The following is a 13,483-nucleotide window of genomic DNA, read 5'->3' on the forward strand; positions in this document are numbered from 1 at the left end:
CAAAGTGCAGCCTCACCAGTGCTGAGTACAGCAGGACAATGATTTTTTTATACAATGCCTCCAAAAGTCGAGGTAAATTGTTGTTGGTATTGCCCATATTCCTTTCCTGCTGTATGTAGAGTTCTGAGTTAAAAAAAGACATTACTTTGCATTTGTACTGTATCTATGCTCATAAATCAGCTGTCCTGCTTAATACCCATCCTTAGAAATGAGACTGATTGGCAGCTGAATAGAGCTTAGATATAGCTGTTTAATAACATTTGAGATGCATTAGGAAATTGAAAATATCCATCCCTGTGGGACTGTCAACTATAATACAGTACATGTGCCCTCCCAGAGCAACAGGATTTCAGGACAACTGGAATACTCAGTCTAACACATATTTCATGGGAGGCTATGTAGGTTGTGCACTCAAGCCCAATGTTTCATCCAGAGGTGAACAGAGGGATGTAGCATTGTTCCAGGGTCTGAAGAGATGTGGTTATTCCAGGTGTCATCTGTTGGTCACTTCTAAGCATCATCCATTCTACATTAATATGGACTAAATAGACCACACAGGTTCCTAGCCTCACTGTGTGGTCACTGAGGAAGACTTTGTGGGCACCTCCATAGTCTTAACAGATTATGTAAAAGCTTCGAATCTGTTACTCCCATATAGACACACATTTATTGGCTTCAGATGTTGCTGGGTACCTTTGTGCATACAAATGACTCGAGTCTACATATCTGCAAGATTAAAGAATGTATTATTGTTCAGATCAAATATTTACTGCTGAGATCTAAGTTAGGCTCTAAGGCACGTAAGCAACCTGGACATTTTGATTGTAGCCCAAACTCAGTGGACTGGAATTTGAATGCTCATACTCCATTTTTCTGGTTGAATAGCTTCTCCATACTTGTCATTGCTGCCTAATGGTTTCTCACCATTTATTTGTAGGACATTAAAGAGGTCTTATCAGAAAATTCTGAGCATCGTAAGAAAATCTCATTGTCATAAAAAGAAAAATGTAAAATGCTTATTTTTGATATCAAAGGTCCATGATTTTAATAACCAGTATAAAAAATATAAAATTACATTCCAACAGAATTGTTTTATTAGTTTAGGATAAGAAATTGCAACACAATCTTAATTTTTGATTAAAACATTTATGTTTCTATTGCAGATTGCCACAGAAGCAATAGAAAATATTAGAACTGTTGTTAGCTTGACCCGAGAAAGAAAATTTGAGTTGATGTATGGAGAATATTTGATTGTACCATACAGGTATAATAAAAATAACTAAGCTAAAAAAAAATCTGTAATAAATTGCACATATTTACTTCAACAAAAATAGATTTTTTTTGATAGTGTGTATGATTTAATGTATAATTTAATTACCTCAAAATTAATGTAAATATTTTGCATATTTTTTTATTAACAAACACAACCACCACCAGCTGACTTTTTTTTAAACTTGATTTAATTAATTTTCTTTATAATATTGGTATTTTCTATTGCAATGTCACTTGGTTTGGAAAAATGTTAGTTTTAAGTGAGCTTTGGAAGTGATCTAATCTGAATTTCCACCTGAAGTGTTTTTGATATTTAATTAAAAGCTTTTTAATGTAAATTGAATATTACCTTCTGCCATTGTTTAAAGTATTAGTGGGACTGAAAATATTTGAGTAATTGCTTATTGGTTTGTAGCTGAAAAAAAAGTAATATAAATCTGCCTGGGCTAAATAAAAATTTAAAAGTCTTAAAGTGAAAAACTAAAAAGATTCTTTCAAAGAAAGTTTTATTTGTTCTAGAAGTGAATGTTTCATTTTCAGATATTCATGAGAAAAGTAAAGGAAATGACAGCATCTATACACAGATATAACAAGAGACTTGTGAGGATGCCACTAACACATCAACCATAATAATTGAGTGATTAGAGCACAGTGCAGGACATAAAACATATTGCTTAGCTTTTTCCTCAGGCTGCTGGGTTTTGAGTTCACATCTCACAACTTTCAGTACAGTGCCTAACCATTCTCAGGGTTGACATTGATGGGATTGCTCCAAGACTTCCATCTTACTGTTGTTCTAGTATAAAAAAGAGGTTATTGCTCTATGGGTCAGTTTGTCTGGAAGAGACAGAGATATGTTTCTTAGTTAATGTTTCAGTGTATTTACACTTTCCATTCATAACAGTATCAACTGAAGTCAGTTGGTATTTGCATATTAGAACTTAAGTATGATTGCACACTTTAATGAAAATGTGCATTCTTTCTTACAGAAATTCTGTGAAGAAGGCACATATATTTGGCTTTACTTTTGCCTTTACACAAGCAATGATGTTCTTTACCTATGCTGGTTGTTTCCGGTTTGGTGCCTATCTAGTGGCAAATGGACACATGGAGTATAAAAACGTGTTTTTGTAAGTATCACATTTGCAATATTTTTCTGTCTATCCAGAAGAATCCTTTATTATTTAAGAGACAATAACTCAATACAGGGCTGCGTAAACAAGTTCTAAAAGACTGAGGTTCTACCAGTATAGATATCAGTGACCTCAATACCCAAGAAGGTCAAAAAATCATACCAATTTTTTGTTGGCAACGTAATTGTGACAAACACAGCTCATTTTGACTGGAAGATGTTGGAAAGTGCCTGCATCCCATCTGCTAGCTGAATGTCTCTAGTCAGCTGAGTGAGTGGACTTCCAGTGGCTCAGTCAGACTTGAAAGGGATTGTTTGACCTAAAATTGTGTGAGCTCTCCTAGGCTGTTTAATGCAGAATAAAACAGATTACTTTATGAGCTCTGAAAAGACAAAAATTAAAATAAATGAATCTATTTTACTTTGCTTTAAAAGAGGTCTCATAGATCTCATATGTCAAATAGCACTTCTCAGTTGTGTGGCAGTAATTAATAGCTGAAGACAGCAGGTTCTTAAACTATTCTAATGTAGCCTGTAAAATTACATAAAATTTCATAAAATTACATAAAAATCACCACAAACGATAATAGTATAGTTTTCAACCCTTTTCAGTATTGTAAATCATGCTATTTTTTCCATCAGAGCTGTGATAGAAAATTAAATCTTTATTGTCACTTTGTTACAGGCTTGATTTCTTATTTTCGTTGATGCCTTAAAAATTGATCACTAACTCCAAAAAATCATGGAACCACAGAGAGGAAACCATAGCAATAGCAGGATTAGAGTAAAAGTTTTGCCATCCATTGACCCTTTCCTTATAGCCTCAGCTGAGATGTAATATACTTAATCAGTATTAATAACTAAAGAAATTAGTGATAATAAGTAATGCAAATACTGAATTTAGAATGCAGACATGTTTATTTCACATCATTGAAAGACGGTGAAAAAGGAATTTCTGGAGCTAAATGAGTAATTGAATCAATAATAGTTGGTTACTACTTTACTCTTTCTAAATTTAGCCCTCTTTTTTCTCTGAGTGAAAGAAAAAGTTGGCTGCAGCCTCATTTCCATTGTCCTTTTCTCCATTGTCTATTGATTATTTTTTTTCCTGATTTCTTTTGTAGAGTGTTTTCAGCTGTTGTATTTGGTGCAATGGCCTTAGGAGAAACCAGCTCTTTTGCTCCAGACTATGCTAAAGCCAAGATATCAGCAGCCCACTTGTTTCAGTTGTTTGAAAGAGTGCCCTCAATAGATAGTTACAGTGAGGAAGGACAGAAGCCCGTAAGTAAGCCATGTGTAATGGGTGATATTTTCTGTTGGTAATATGAACAGCACTCTTCTCACTTCCCTCAAACTGATTTTTCCTCTCCTGATTACATCCTTTTCCCAATGCATTCTTGACACTTTATCTGAACACAACATAGACCAAGTTCTCTATTGTGAGTCCAGCTTTTGCTCATAATGGCAAAAGGTTATTTGTTTTGAAAACCCCTATTGATTTCGGGGAGGGGAGTAAATACTTCTGCAATTCTATTAGAATCATCTGTGAAATTGTCTTAAAGATGTAAGTGCCACGGTCCGAGGGGGGATGGGGCCGTGACACAGCACAGACGGGTCCGGAGACAAGGCAGAGCTGCAAATGGAATACTTCATTGAGGTGTCCTGAGGTTTTATGTGTTCAGAGGGGAAAGGGCTAGAACATGGGGTGGAGCATGAGACAGACAAACGGGGGAACAAATCGGGGTAGGGACACAGGCAAAGGGGGAGGAATATGGGAGGAACCGGGGAAGGAAAGGGCGAATGGTAACTGTGTCCTCTCTGCAGCTTCTGCAGAGGGGAGCGGGGAAAGCAGGGAGCAGGTAAACTCGTGGCAAGCCCGGGTATGCCCAGGCTGTGCACTGTGTAGTGTGGATACAATGAAACCACATAATTAATAACAGTAAAGTCCATACACTAAAGTCCTGTCAATTGCTGTATGTCTTTCTCCACGCCTGGAACCGCTCCCATCCTGAATCTTGTTCCTTCACATGTAACAGTGATGCTCTTTTAATTCCAGGAAACATTTGAGGGAAACATAACCATCAAAGATGTGGCATTTAACTATCCAAACCGACCAGAGGTCAAAATCCTCCAGGGTTTGAATCTAAAAGTAGAAAAGGGACAAACTCTGGCTCTTGTTGGTAGCAGTGGCTGTGGAAAGAGCACTGTTGTTCAGCTGCTCGAGAGATTTTATGACCCACTTGATGGAGAAATGGTAAGTATTTTTTCAAGAACGTGTCAATAGATTTAAGTGAGGGTGTGCTTATTGGTTTTATGTAATGTGATAAAGTATAATAGATATTTCTAGTTTTCTTTTTCAAGTATTTTTAATGTTAAAAATCAGCACTGGCTCATAAGGGCTCCTTAACTGAATGAGATGTAAGTCCCAGTTTCCCACATTGTGTGGAATTAATGAAACAAGATCTGTGTGGTAAAAATATGCCTGACCCATGGCCTAATGGTGGTTTTGAATTCAGAGCAAATTTCCTGAGTTTTTTATATTATGAACACTTTAAAATTTGTGAAACATATGTATACATATCTACTTCTGTAGAGTGTAGTAACAGAATTTGCTGTCTATGTTCTTTCAGAAAAACCAAAACCAGAGAACATTGCCAAAAATAATTTTTATTGTAATTTTTACTTGTCAGAAACATCTTTCAGAGTGTGTCCACATACCAAGTGATAGACTGTAAATACTTTCAGTAATTTTGGTTTAAAATACATGTAAAGTTTCTTACATTACTTATTCAGCAACTTTACATATTTTTGTTCACATAACAGTATTGTTTATTGCCATTGCTCTTTGATGTAAACATATTCAGAGACTGTGTTTGAAAAACAAGGCACACATTTTGGGTTGGATGAGATGAGAATAAGAAGGATTTCAGAACTTGTCTCTGCAGAGATACTCACAAAAAGGGAAGCAATACTTAAATAAGACCTAGATGCAATGGACAAGATTTTTTTGAGACTCGAAATGCCCAAACATGTCCAGTGTAGCAAAATGATTTGTAGAAAGTAGCAGCACAAGTACTCCAAAAGTATGTTTAACCAAATCTGTCTTCCTTACTAATTTTTTTGACCTTGTATTCATGGATAACCAACCATGGTTTCTTGAAAGGAAAGGCACAGACCTCTGGCATAGAAACCACAAAAGTGGTGGGCTAATTCAGAGGCTGAGTTGCCCTGGGAATTCAGGTGAGAGGGGTGTATTTTTAAAAGCAGTAACTGTCCAAGCAGCTGTACACAAAAGTGAGCAATTGTGCTGGTCTGATAAGGAGAGTAACCATGCTTAAAAGTCATGATGTTTGGTATGGTAGATCCAAAATGCATAATAACTGTATTCTCTAGTTTCTCCAGTGATTTTTCACATCAGATAAGGGACAGGAAGCAGATCTTAGCAGGCCACAAATCCATTGGAATTCTAAGGAAAAAAGATGGTAAATACCTATATAGTCAAAAGCCATTTCTCCTTTCAAGATTATTTTTCCTGCTGAAGAAAAAAATGAAAGAACATTACCCAAGGTTCTTTGAAATTGCCTCAGCATACCCTATCTTCCATTGTCTTCAAAATCCTAATTAAACCTTGAAACAAAGATAAGGACTGAGGCAAAACTTTTATAAAATAGCCCTCAGAAAATGTTGGGATATAGGGCAGAAGCAGGGCAAGGGATTATGTGAGCTTTCAATTGATCTCTCTAAGGAAAGAGTTGCAATTGCACAACTTCTGTGTATGAATTTACAGTAAGTCTCAAATACATATCTAGCCATGTGACTAAAATTTAAAATGTTTGCTTTCTCAGCTTTTTGATGGCAAAGGTGCCAAGGCACTAAATATCAAGTGGCTGAGAGCCCAGATTGGTATCGTCTCACAAGAGCCAATCCTGTTTGATTGCACTATCGCTGAAAACATCGCGTATGGAGATAACAGTCGTCAGGTGCCATTTGAGGAAATTGTTAATGCAGCAAAAGAAGCCAATATTCATACCTTCATTGACTCTCTGCCAGATGTAAGTTATTCCTTTTCTCTCCCACTTGGAACTGGAAGTGACCTAAAGTGGCAGGGAATGATTGTGTCTGCTTGTAAATACCCGGGGCACAATAATTCCCTGAGATGAAAAAAGATCTGAAACAATTTTTGAAACATTTTTCCTTTCTTAATTGTGTTCACCATAATTATTTTTACTCTGGGAGATTCCAGTGTCGGGTAGAGAGCTGAACATTCAAGATCTTTGGGAAGAAAGGACACAACTGTAACTAATTGAGAGCTGGAAGTGAGGGGTGGGGGTTTTTAAGTAAATGGAACCTTTCTTTTTAAGCTCTTGTCCATCTCAAGCACATGTAAAAGACTCTGCTAGACTGACAAGGTTATACATTTCTTCTAGTTTATCTAGTCAGAATTTAAATTTCTAGTATTCCTGTGGTCCGAAAATATGGTTTTTCACATATATATATCTGACCACCACACAATAATGTAAGAATGAGCATCTTGGTCAGACAAAAGGTCTGCCATGCACATAATCTTGTCCCAAGCAGTGACCACCAAGACATATTTACAAATAAGTATTCAGAAAGGCTGAACATTTAATCCCATTTCCCCTGAATTCTCATCTTACTTTGCGTAATTTGTGACTTGGGAACTTCCTAAGATAGAAAATGGTTTTTATTATTTAGTTTCGTATGGATTTTTCTTCTGTGTGTTTGACAAATCAGTTTCTAACCTGTGCCAACTTGCTTTCAAATCTTTCTGAAGTTGGGAGGTTGCCAGCTTAGTTGCATGTTGTATACATTCAGACTGATTTCAGGCTGATAAACAGCTTAAAAAATACAAAAGCTGAGGCCCATGATTTTTGCAGACCATGTTTACTTTCTAATGACTTATCAAGATCTGCTGGTCTGCCTTACCTTAACTTTCCTAACTCAATAAGAAGCATAACTGTCCAGACAGATATAGATAAAGTCTAAAAATGTCTGTGTCCATATATAGATATATAATTTTGCCTGAATCTCATACATCTTACACATTGCTTTTTTTTCAGGATGAATAAAAGTTGGTTAGAATAACTGATTTATTTGGACACTAGCTTAGGAAATATTTGATGTTACAAAGAAGTCTCCTGGTGAAAGATCTATAGATCTGTGTCAGCTGGCAATTCTGGTCAGTTGTTTTCAGAGAGCTACTGGCATGGAATATGCAGTTTATGGGTGGCTGGTGTCAGGGTTGATATGCTTCAGTATACTTCAGAACTGATTTGCATTCATAGCTTGAACTTAATCTGTTATTTCCAGAAATACAATACCCGTGTAGGAGACAAGGGAACGCAGCTTTCTGGTGGTCAGAAACAACGTATCGCTATTGCCCGAGCTCTTGTGCGTCGGCCCCAAATTCTGCTACTGGATGAAGCTACTTCTGCCTTAGACACAGAAAGTGAAAAGGTAACTTCAGGTTAAGCCAGGAGTCTGGAATCTAAATTCCACTCCCCCTTTTTTTTTCTTACATCATGATTATTGTTTTTACTCTCCCAGATTGAAGCCAAAAGCTGGAAATATGGTGTCTTATGCAAACTACACATTTATGCTAATAATAGACAAATATAAAAGTCTTACTCCTTCTTGCAAAAAAAACCCCAAAAAGGTAATTTTTGCATCTGTATGGCAGCAGACAGACTGAAATTGCAATGAAGAATGCATTCCTCAGCCTAGGATTCTTCAGGCTTCAACTGAAAAAGTGCTGTCAAACTTGAATCAGGACACACAACCTGCAAAGCCAAAAAGACTGAGGATGCTGACAGAGAACTTTTTTTTTTTTCTGTAAACCTGACAAATCTTGTTTCATAAGTTTTCTTCTTCTCCTAATGCTCTCCAGTCCTTGCTGCATGTTCATGGTTAACACAAGATGTTATGTGAAAATTTTTAGAGCACTTACTTCTTTTTTAAGCCCAAAGCTGCAATCTTGGTACAACAGAAATACAATCTAGCTGTAAAAAACCAACACAGAGTCCACAAAAACCTTACTATTAATGAGGCAAATGTTATATCAGATATTATAGTCTGAAAAGTTAAAACCTTTGGACCAAGTTGTTATCCATTGTAGGCATAAAAATGAGGTTTGAAGGGAAAATGCCATTAAATAATCCCATGATTCATTGTTTTCTTAATTATGTGTCAGTTAGGCACATAATTGAAATTTCATCTCTCTTTTTATTCCTCATTAATAAACATAAGGAATAAATAAAAGAAAGCAGAGATTCTTTTTAGTATTTTTCTGCCACTCCCTGCAAAATCAGGAGAACTAGTCTGATAGCAGTTGACCCAAGAATACTGACTTGACTCCCATGTATAATTAATCTGTCATGAAAGAGACCTGTGGAGGTCCCCAATTAAACATCTTCTTCACACAAAGGCCAATACTGAATTCAAACTTAGATTGCTTAATGCTGTATCTGGAAGAGTCTTTGAAAATCTCTAAGGAGATTCAGCAGACATTCTTTTGTCACTGTTCCAATGCTTAATTGTTCTTGCAGTGAACACTTTTTTTTTTTTATATCCAGCCAGAACATCTCCTGTTACAATTTATGACCACTTTCTCATTCTCCTGCCATGCACCTCAGTAATGAGCCTGGTTCCATCTAATCCTCTTGACTATCACACCTGCTATAACAGTTTTGACTCTTGGCCAACACAGGCTAATCCTAAATCAGGAAGCTTGAGCAAGATATTCCCTTTCCCTCACTCTCATATTGCAGTTTACTTCGCAGCTGTCAGAATAGTTCACCTTTTGGTTTGTTCATTGTGCAGATTGTTCAGGAAGCGCTGGATAAAGCCAGAGAAGGCCGTACCTGCATCGTGATAGCTCACCGGCTCTCCACCGTCCAAAATGCTGACAAGATCGCCGTCATACAGAACGGCAAGGTCGTAGAGCAAGGCACCCATCAGCAGCTTCTGGCTGAAAAAGGCATCTACTATTCTCTGGTCAATGTTCAAAGTGTGTAATGCAACACGGAGAATAAAGGCAGTACTTATCTCTGAATTCCCACTGGAGCTACTTCTGCCGCAGTAATTATTTCAGTATCAGCAGTCAGTCTTGATACTTTTGGTTTTCTTCCTTCCTTTCAGAAATCATACAAAACTAAGTAAATATGTACCAGTTTCTCTGTATTAGCTTTCATTAATCAAACAGCTTTATTAAGTGACCAAAACAATGGCCTATTGTCCTCATGAAAGTAGAAGCATGCTAAGCCAAATGTAATTAATATTAGCTTGCTTTGAACTCTGTCAAAAGTCACATTAAACAGGCTTGTCTGTAAGCAACTTGGAAACATTTTCATGCTCAGTAAAAGTAGCTTTGCTATTGTCAGAAAGAAACCTCAAGCCTTATCCTCACTGTGCCTGTGTAAGACACAAGTCAGTCCTGGCCTATTAGGCTTGTTACCAACCTGTTATGAGAACTGGTCAGCTGAAATTTGACTCCAGATGTCTCTTGTGGAGTTTTGGCCTGGGATGACAGTAAATGTCTTGAAAACATGGGCAAAGTCTGAAAACAAGGGTCTCAAAACTGCAAGTACCTCAGTGGTGGTTGGTTACTGATCCCCCAGGAGTTGCAACCTTAAGAGATGGAAAAAGACATAACGCAGGAAAGAAACAGCAGATCAGAAAAAATCCCATAACTGATGGGCAAGACAAAGCACCTGCTGCAGCCCGGGAAAGAACTATCTGCAAGTGTCCCGAAGTCCTAGGGGTCAGAGGTCAAAGACTAAGAATTCTGAAGACTGCAATATTGTATAAAAGGTGAAAATCCTGGATTTGGACTTGGAGGAGGGGGAAGGAAGGCATCTTTTTCATTGTTAGCATGCTTTGCTGAAGAGCTCTTGAACCTGATCACCGTGACTGAGACTCCCAAGGACTGTAATTGTTGGTGCTAAATCCTTGACATCAGCTCTGTGACATTGTATATTATTTGCTTATTTAGGATGACTGTTAAGCACTAGCTGCTTTGAATATGTAGTAATATTGATTCGTAATTCTTAATAACTAAACATGAAGCAATGTATATTGTTAATGCATATTTATTCAGTAAAGTTTTGGTTTTAAGTTTAAAACTGGCCTGATTAATCAATCTTCCACAATTCCATCCCAGCAACTTCTGATTCCCTGAGATTTATACGTATGGTCTGTCTTACATCTCTCTAGATATTTATACACACAGATCTAGACATTTATACACAATGTACTAATAACACTCTTCAGAATGTTGATTGATGCAGTCTCACTGGAATCACATACCTATTTTCTTTTGTTTCTATCTTAGATAGAAAACCAATTTGACTAGCAAACTTGTTTGTTTCCTGTTTATGCATTACTTGATACAATAAGATTCTTGTCCATGAGTAAGGCTATTATTCTGCATAATAATATAAAGAAGTTATTCTTGCAATTGCAAGAATTGAATAGATACTCTTTAACATTATAGTCTGAAGATTCAAGTGAGAACATACATAGACTCACTTTTTTTTCACTAAATTCTGGATGTTAGTATTTTGTTTTTAAACTAGGATTTTTAATTTTTGATGGAACAGTTTCTAACGATTGGATTAGTAATTATTAGATTCTTTCCCCAACTTGTGTCATTTTGAAGACTCTTGATTTACCAGACAAATCTAACTCTTTATGAAAATCAGGGTAGCACTGTAAATATTTTACCACAGATATCTGCAAATCAGTTTTTTAAATCCTGGCCATATGGTTTAGAATATATTTCAGAAATTCACATCAAATATAGAAACTTTCTAAAACAATTTATTTTTCCCTATCCTTTTCTCTACATTTCTAAAGAAGTATTTCCCCTTTGTTGAGATCTATGCAAAAGTTTTCATAATAATTACAAATCCACTGTAAATGCTTCAGGAACTCTCTGCTCACGATTACTTTCTTTTCAGAATTTTCTTTCAGAAGACTACAACAGCCATATTACTACAATTGAGCTACCGCTAGATAACTCATCATGTAATTTACAGTCACAAAACCAAAGGACAGAGAAGAACACCTCCAAAAATGCGTTCTTCACCACATTCTACTCATGCACCTTCTAATTGCAATGCTTTACCCAAAGGAAGGGTTGACTGAACTAGGACAATCTACTTTAAGGACCATTATTCTACCACATCTTTCCAAAGGGCATAAGAGGCCTTACTCCAAAGCTCAGCCTTTTCAGTTAGGCTCTGAGATATTTGGGTTCCCCTTAATGTCATAAGATGCTTGTCTGAGCTCTAAGCCCTCCTTGTTGGCATAGTCAGCTCTTGTCTCTGACCATAAGTATCCTAAACTCTTGATGATACGTATGTGTTGTTATTCTGAAGTAATAGGTCTTTTTTCCTCTGACCTGTTCTTCTTTTGAGGGCCTGCAGCAGTTTCAAGCAGAACTTACTGTTTTGAGGGAGTTACTGTTTTCTTAGGTAGTCTAGCAGCTTTTCCACACATTTCTTGTGCCTCTTGACCTGTTACCTTTGGAACAAGTCTTTAGAGAGATGTCAGCATTGACACCACCTTGGCAATCCTAACCACTTTGCAAGCGTATGCCACTGGCCATGGAGAGACAGGAATCAAGAAGAACTGAAGTCCAACAGTCTGACAGCCCTCCTGCTGAAATGACTGATCAAAATAGAGTTCTCAGAAGAAAAAGAGAGTTTAGGACTAGAAAGTCTTTCTTACCACAGATTCTTATCAGGGTGTTGCTATTGCCCAGCATTCTCCAGCATACTTACCCCTACAGGGACAATTTGCTGTTCCATATAAAACCAGTACCTTACTGGTAAACTCTTCTATAATTTCTGACATAGTGCGAGAACATAAATATACTCCATCATCCTCCCTCACCTCAAGAGTGTCTGAAGCAGTATTTCTCACCAGTGCCATGTATTATCTGCAAAGGAAGACTGTGCATCAGTTCTGGATCTCTGCTGGTCTCTTCTTCAGGCATTCCCTCAAAGTTCTTCCTGAACTATCCCACATGTTGGGAGAAGTTCAACAGTCTTCCCCCTGACACGGACTTCCCATCAATCTTCTTTCTTTCAAGTAAATCTTTTGAACCTGTTGTCTCTTTCTTGCTGCTATACTGGTCTGTGAAAACAATCTTCCTGGTAGCATTAATTTCTGTAAGACACTAAGATCTCATTGAAGCATTTGTTAAAGAGTAATCCTTGTGATCGTTCACAGTACAAATAGAATCAAGTTAATCTCTTTGTCAAGGTGTATAGTTTATTTGTACATTTATAACACTTCCTCCTGCTCCTCTCCCTCAAAACATGGCAGAGTGCCTATGAATACAGGGTGAAAACACTCAACTAGCAATTCTTGTGCAGAAAAAGCCACATTGTAAATGTATCTAGAGACAATCTAAATAACTGTTATTGTCCAGCACCCAGTCTTCTAGACAAATCATCTAGAACAACGTAGTTTAGTCATTCATTCATTCTGTATTTCTAAGAGAGGACGGTATCTTTTATTCTAATTACTTTAATGCAGTAAAATGAAAGCAGAAAGTAAGAAACAGGACCAGCAGCAACTTCAAATCCTTTGCTGTGAATTTCACAGACTGGAGAGATATCTGAAGTAGAGAGGAAGGAAAGGTGCAGAACACACAAGGACAGCAATCTTTAGCAATCTGTGTTTTTGCAGGGTGAGTACATTTCCTTTTGTCTTTGTGTGCTTATTCTTGCATACATTTCATTCTAGCTGTACTCTGTTAACTCAGGAGATCAGCATCAGAACGCTGTTGTTGTAGAGATCTAGGACAGGACTGCATGTAAGTCAAAGTGAGCATTCACACCTAAGTCATTTCTCTAAGCAAGTCTGTCTTCTGCAGGGTTAACAAAGGTCTGGCCAGGGCACAGTTCCTCCCATTCTAGAATTGCTGTCACTAGCAGGTCAGATTAGCAACAACCTTGTATTGTGTCTCTTCATAAGAGGATATAAGCATGATTATCATAAATACTTATATTGTTAATGCCTTTGTGTAGAGAAATGAGTCACACCTTGTAA

The 13,483-nt window shown here is 37.1% G+C and overlaps 1 protein-coding gene across 1 annotated transcript in view; it reads left to right on the forward strand.

Annotated features, from left to right (window-relative positions):
• The window catches only part of ABCB1 (ATP binding cassette subfamily B member 1), a 50,388-nt gene extending 39,843 nt beyond the window's left edge, over nucleotides 1-10,545 (forward strand). Inside the window, 7 exon segments of the mRNA XM_018075595.3 lie at nucleotides 1,164-1,264; nucleotides 2,262-2,402; nucleotides 3,529-3,685; nucleotides 4,461-4,658; nucleotides 6,250-6,456; nucleotides 7,736-7,882; nucleotides 9,245-10,545. Of these exon segments, the coding sequence (XP_017931084.3) occupies nucleotides 1,164-1,264; nucleotides 2,262-2,402; nucleotides 3,529-3,685; nucleotides 4,461-4,658; nucleotides 6,250-6,456; nucleotides 7,736-7,882; nucleotides 9,245-9,439 (1,146 nt within the window). The 3' untranslated portion in view covers nucleotides 9,440-10,545.
• The last annotated feature ends 2,938 nt before the right edge of the window (nucleotides 10,546-13,483 follow it).

This window comes from Manacus vitellinus, unplaced genomic scaffold (assembly GCF_001715985.3).
Source record: "Manacus vitellinus isolate BGI_N305 unplaced genomic scaffold, ASM171598v3 scaffold_3_pilon, whole genome shotgun sequence".
NCBI lineage: Eukaryota > Metazoa > Chordata > Aves > Passeriformes > Pipridae > Manacus > Manacus vitellinus.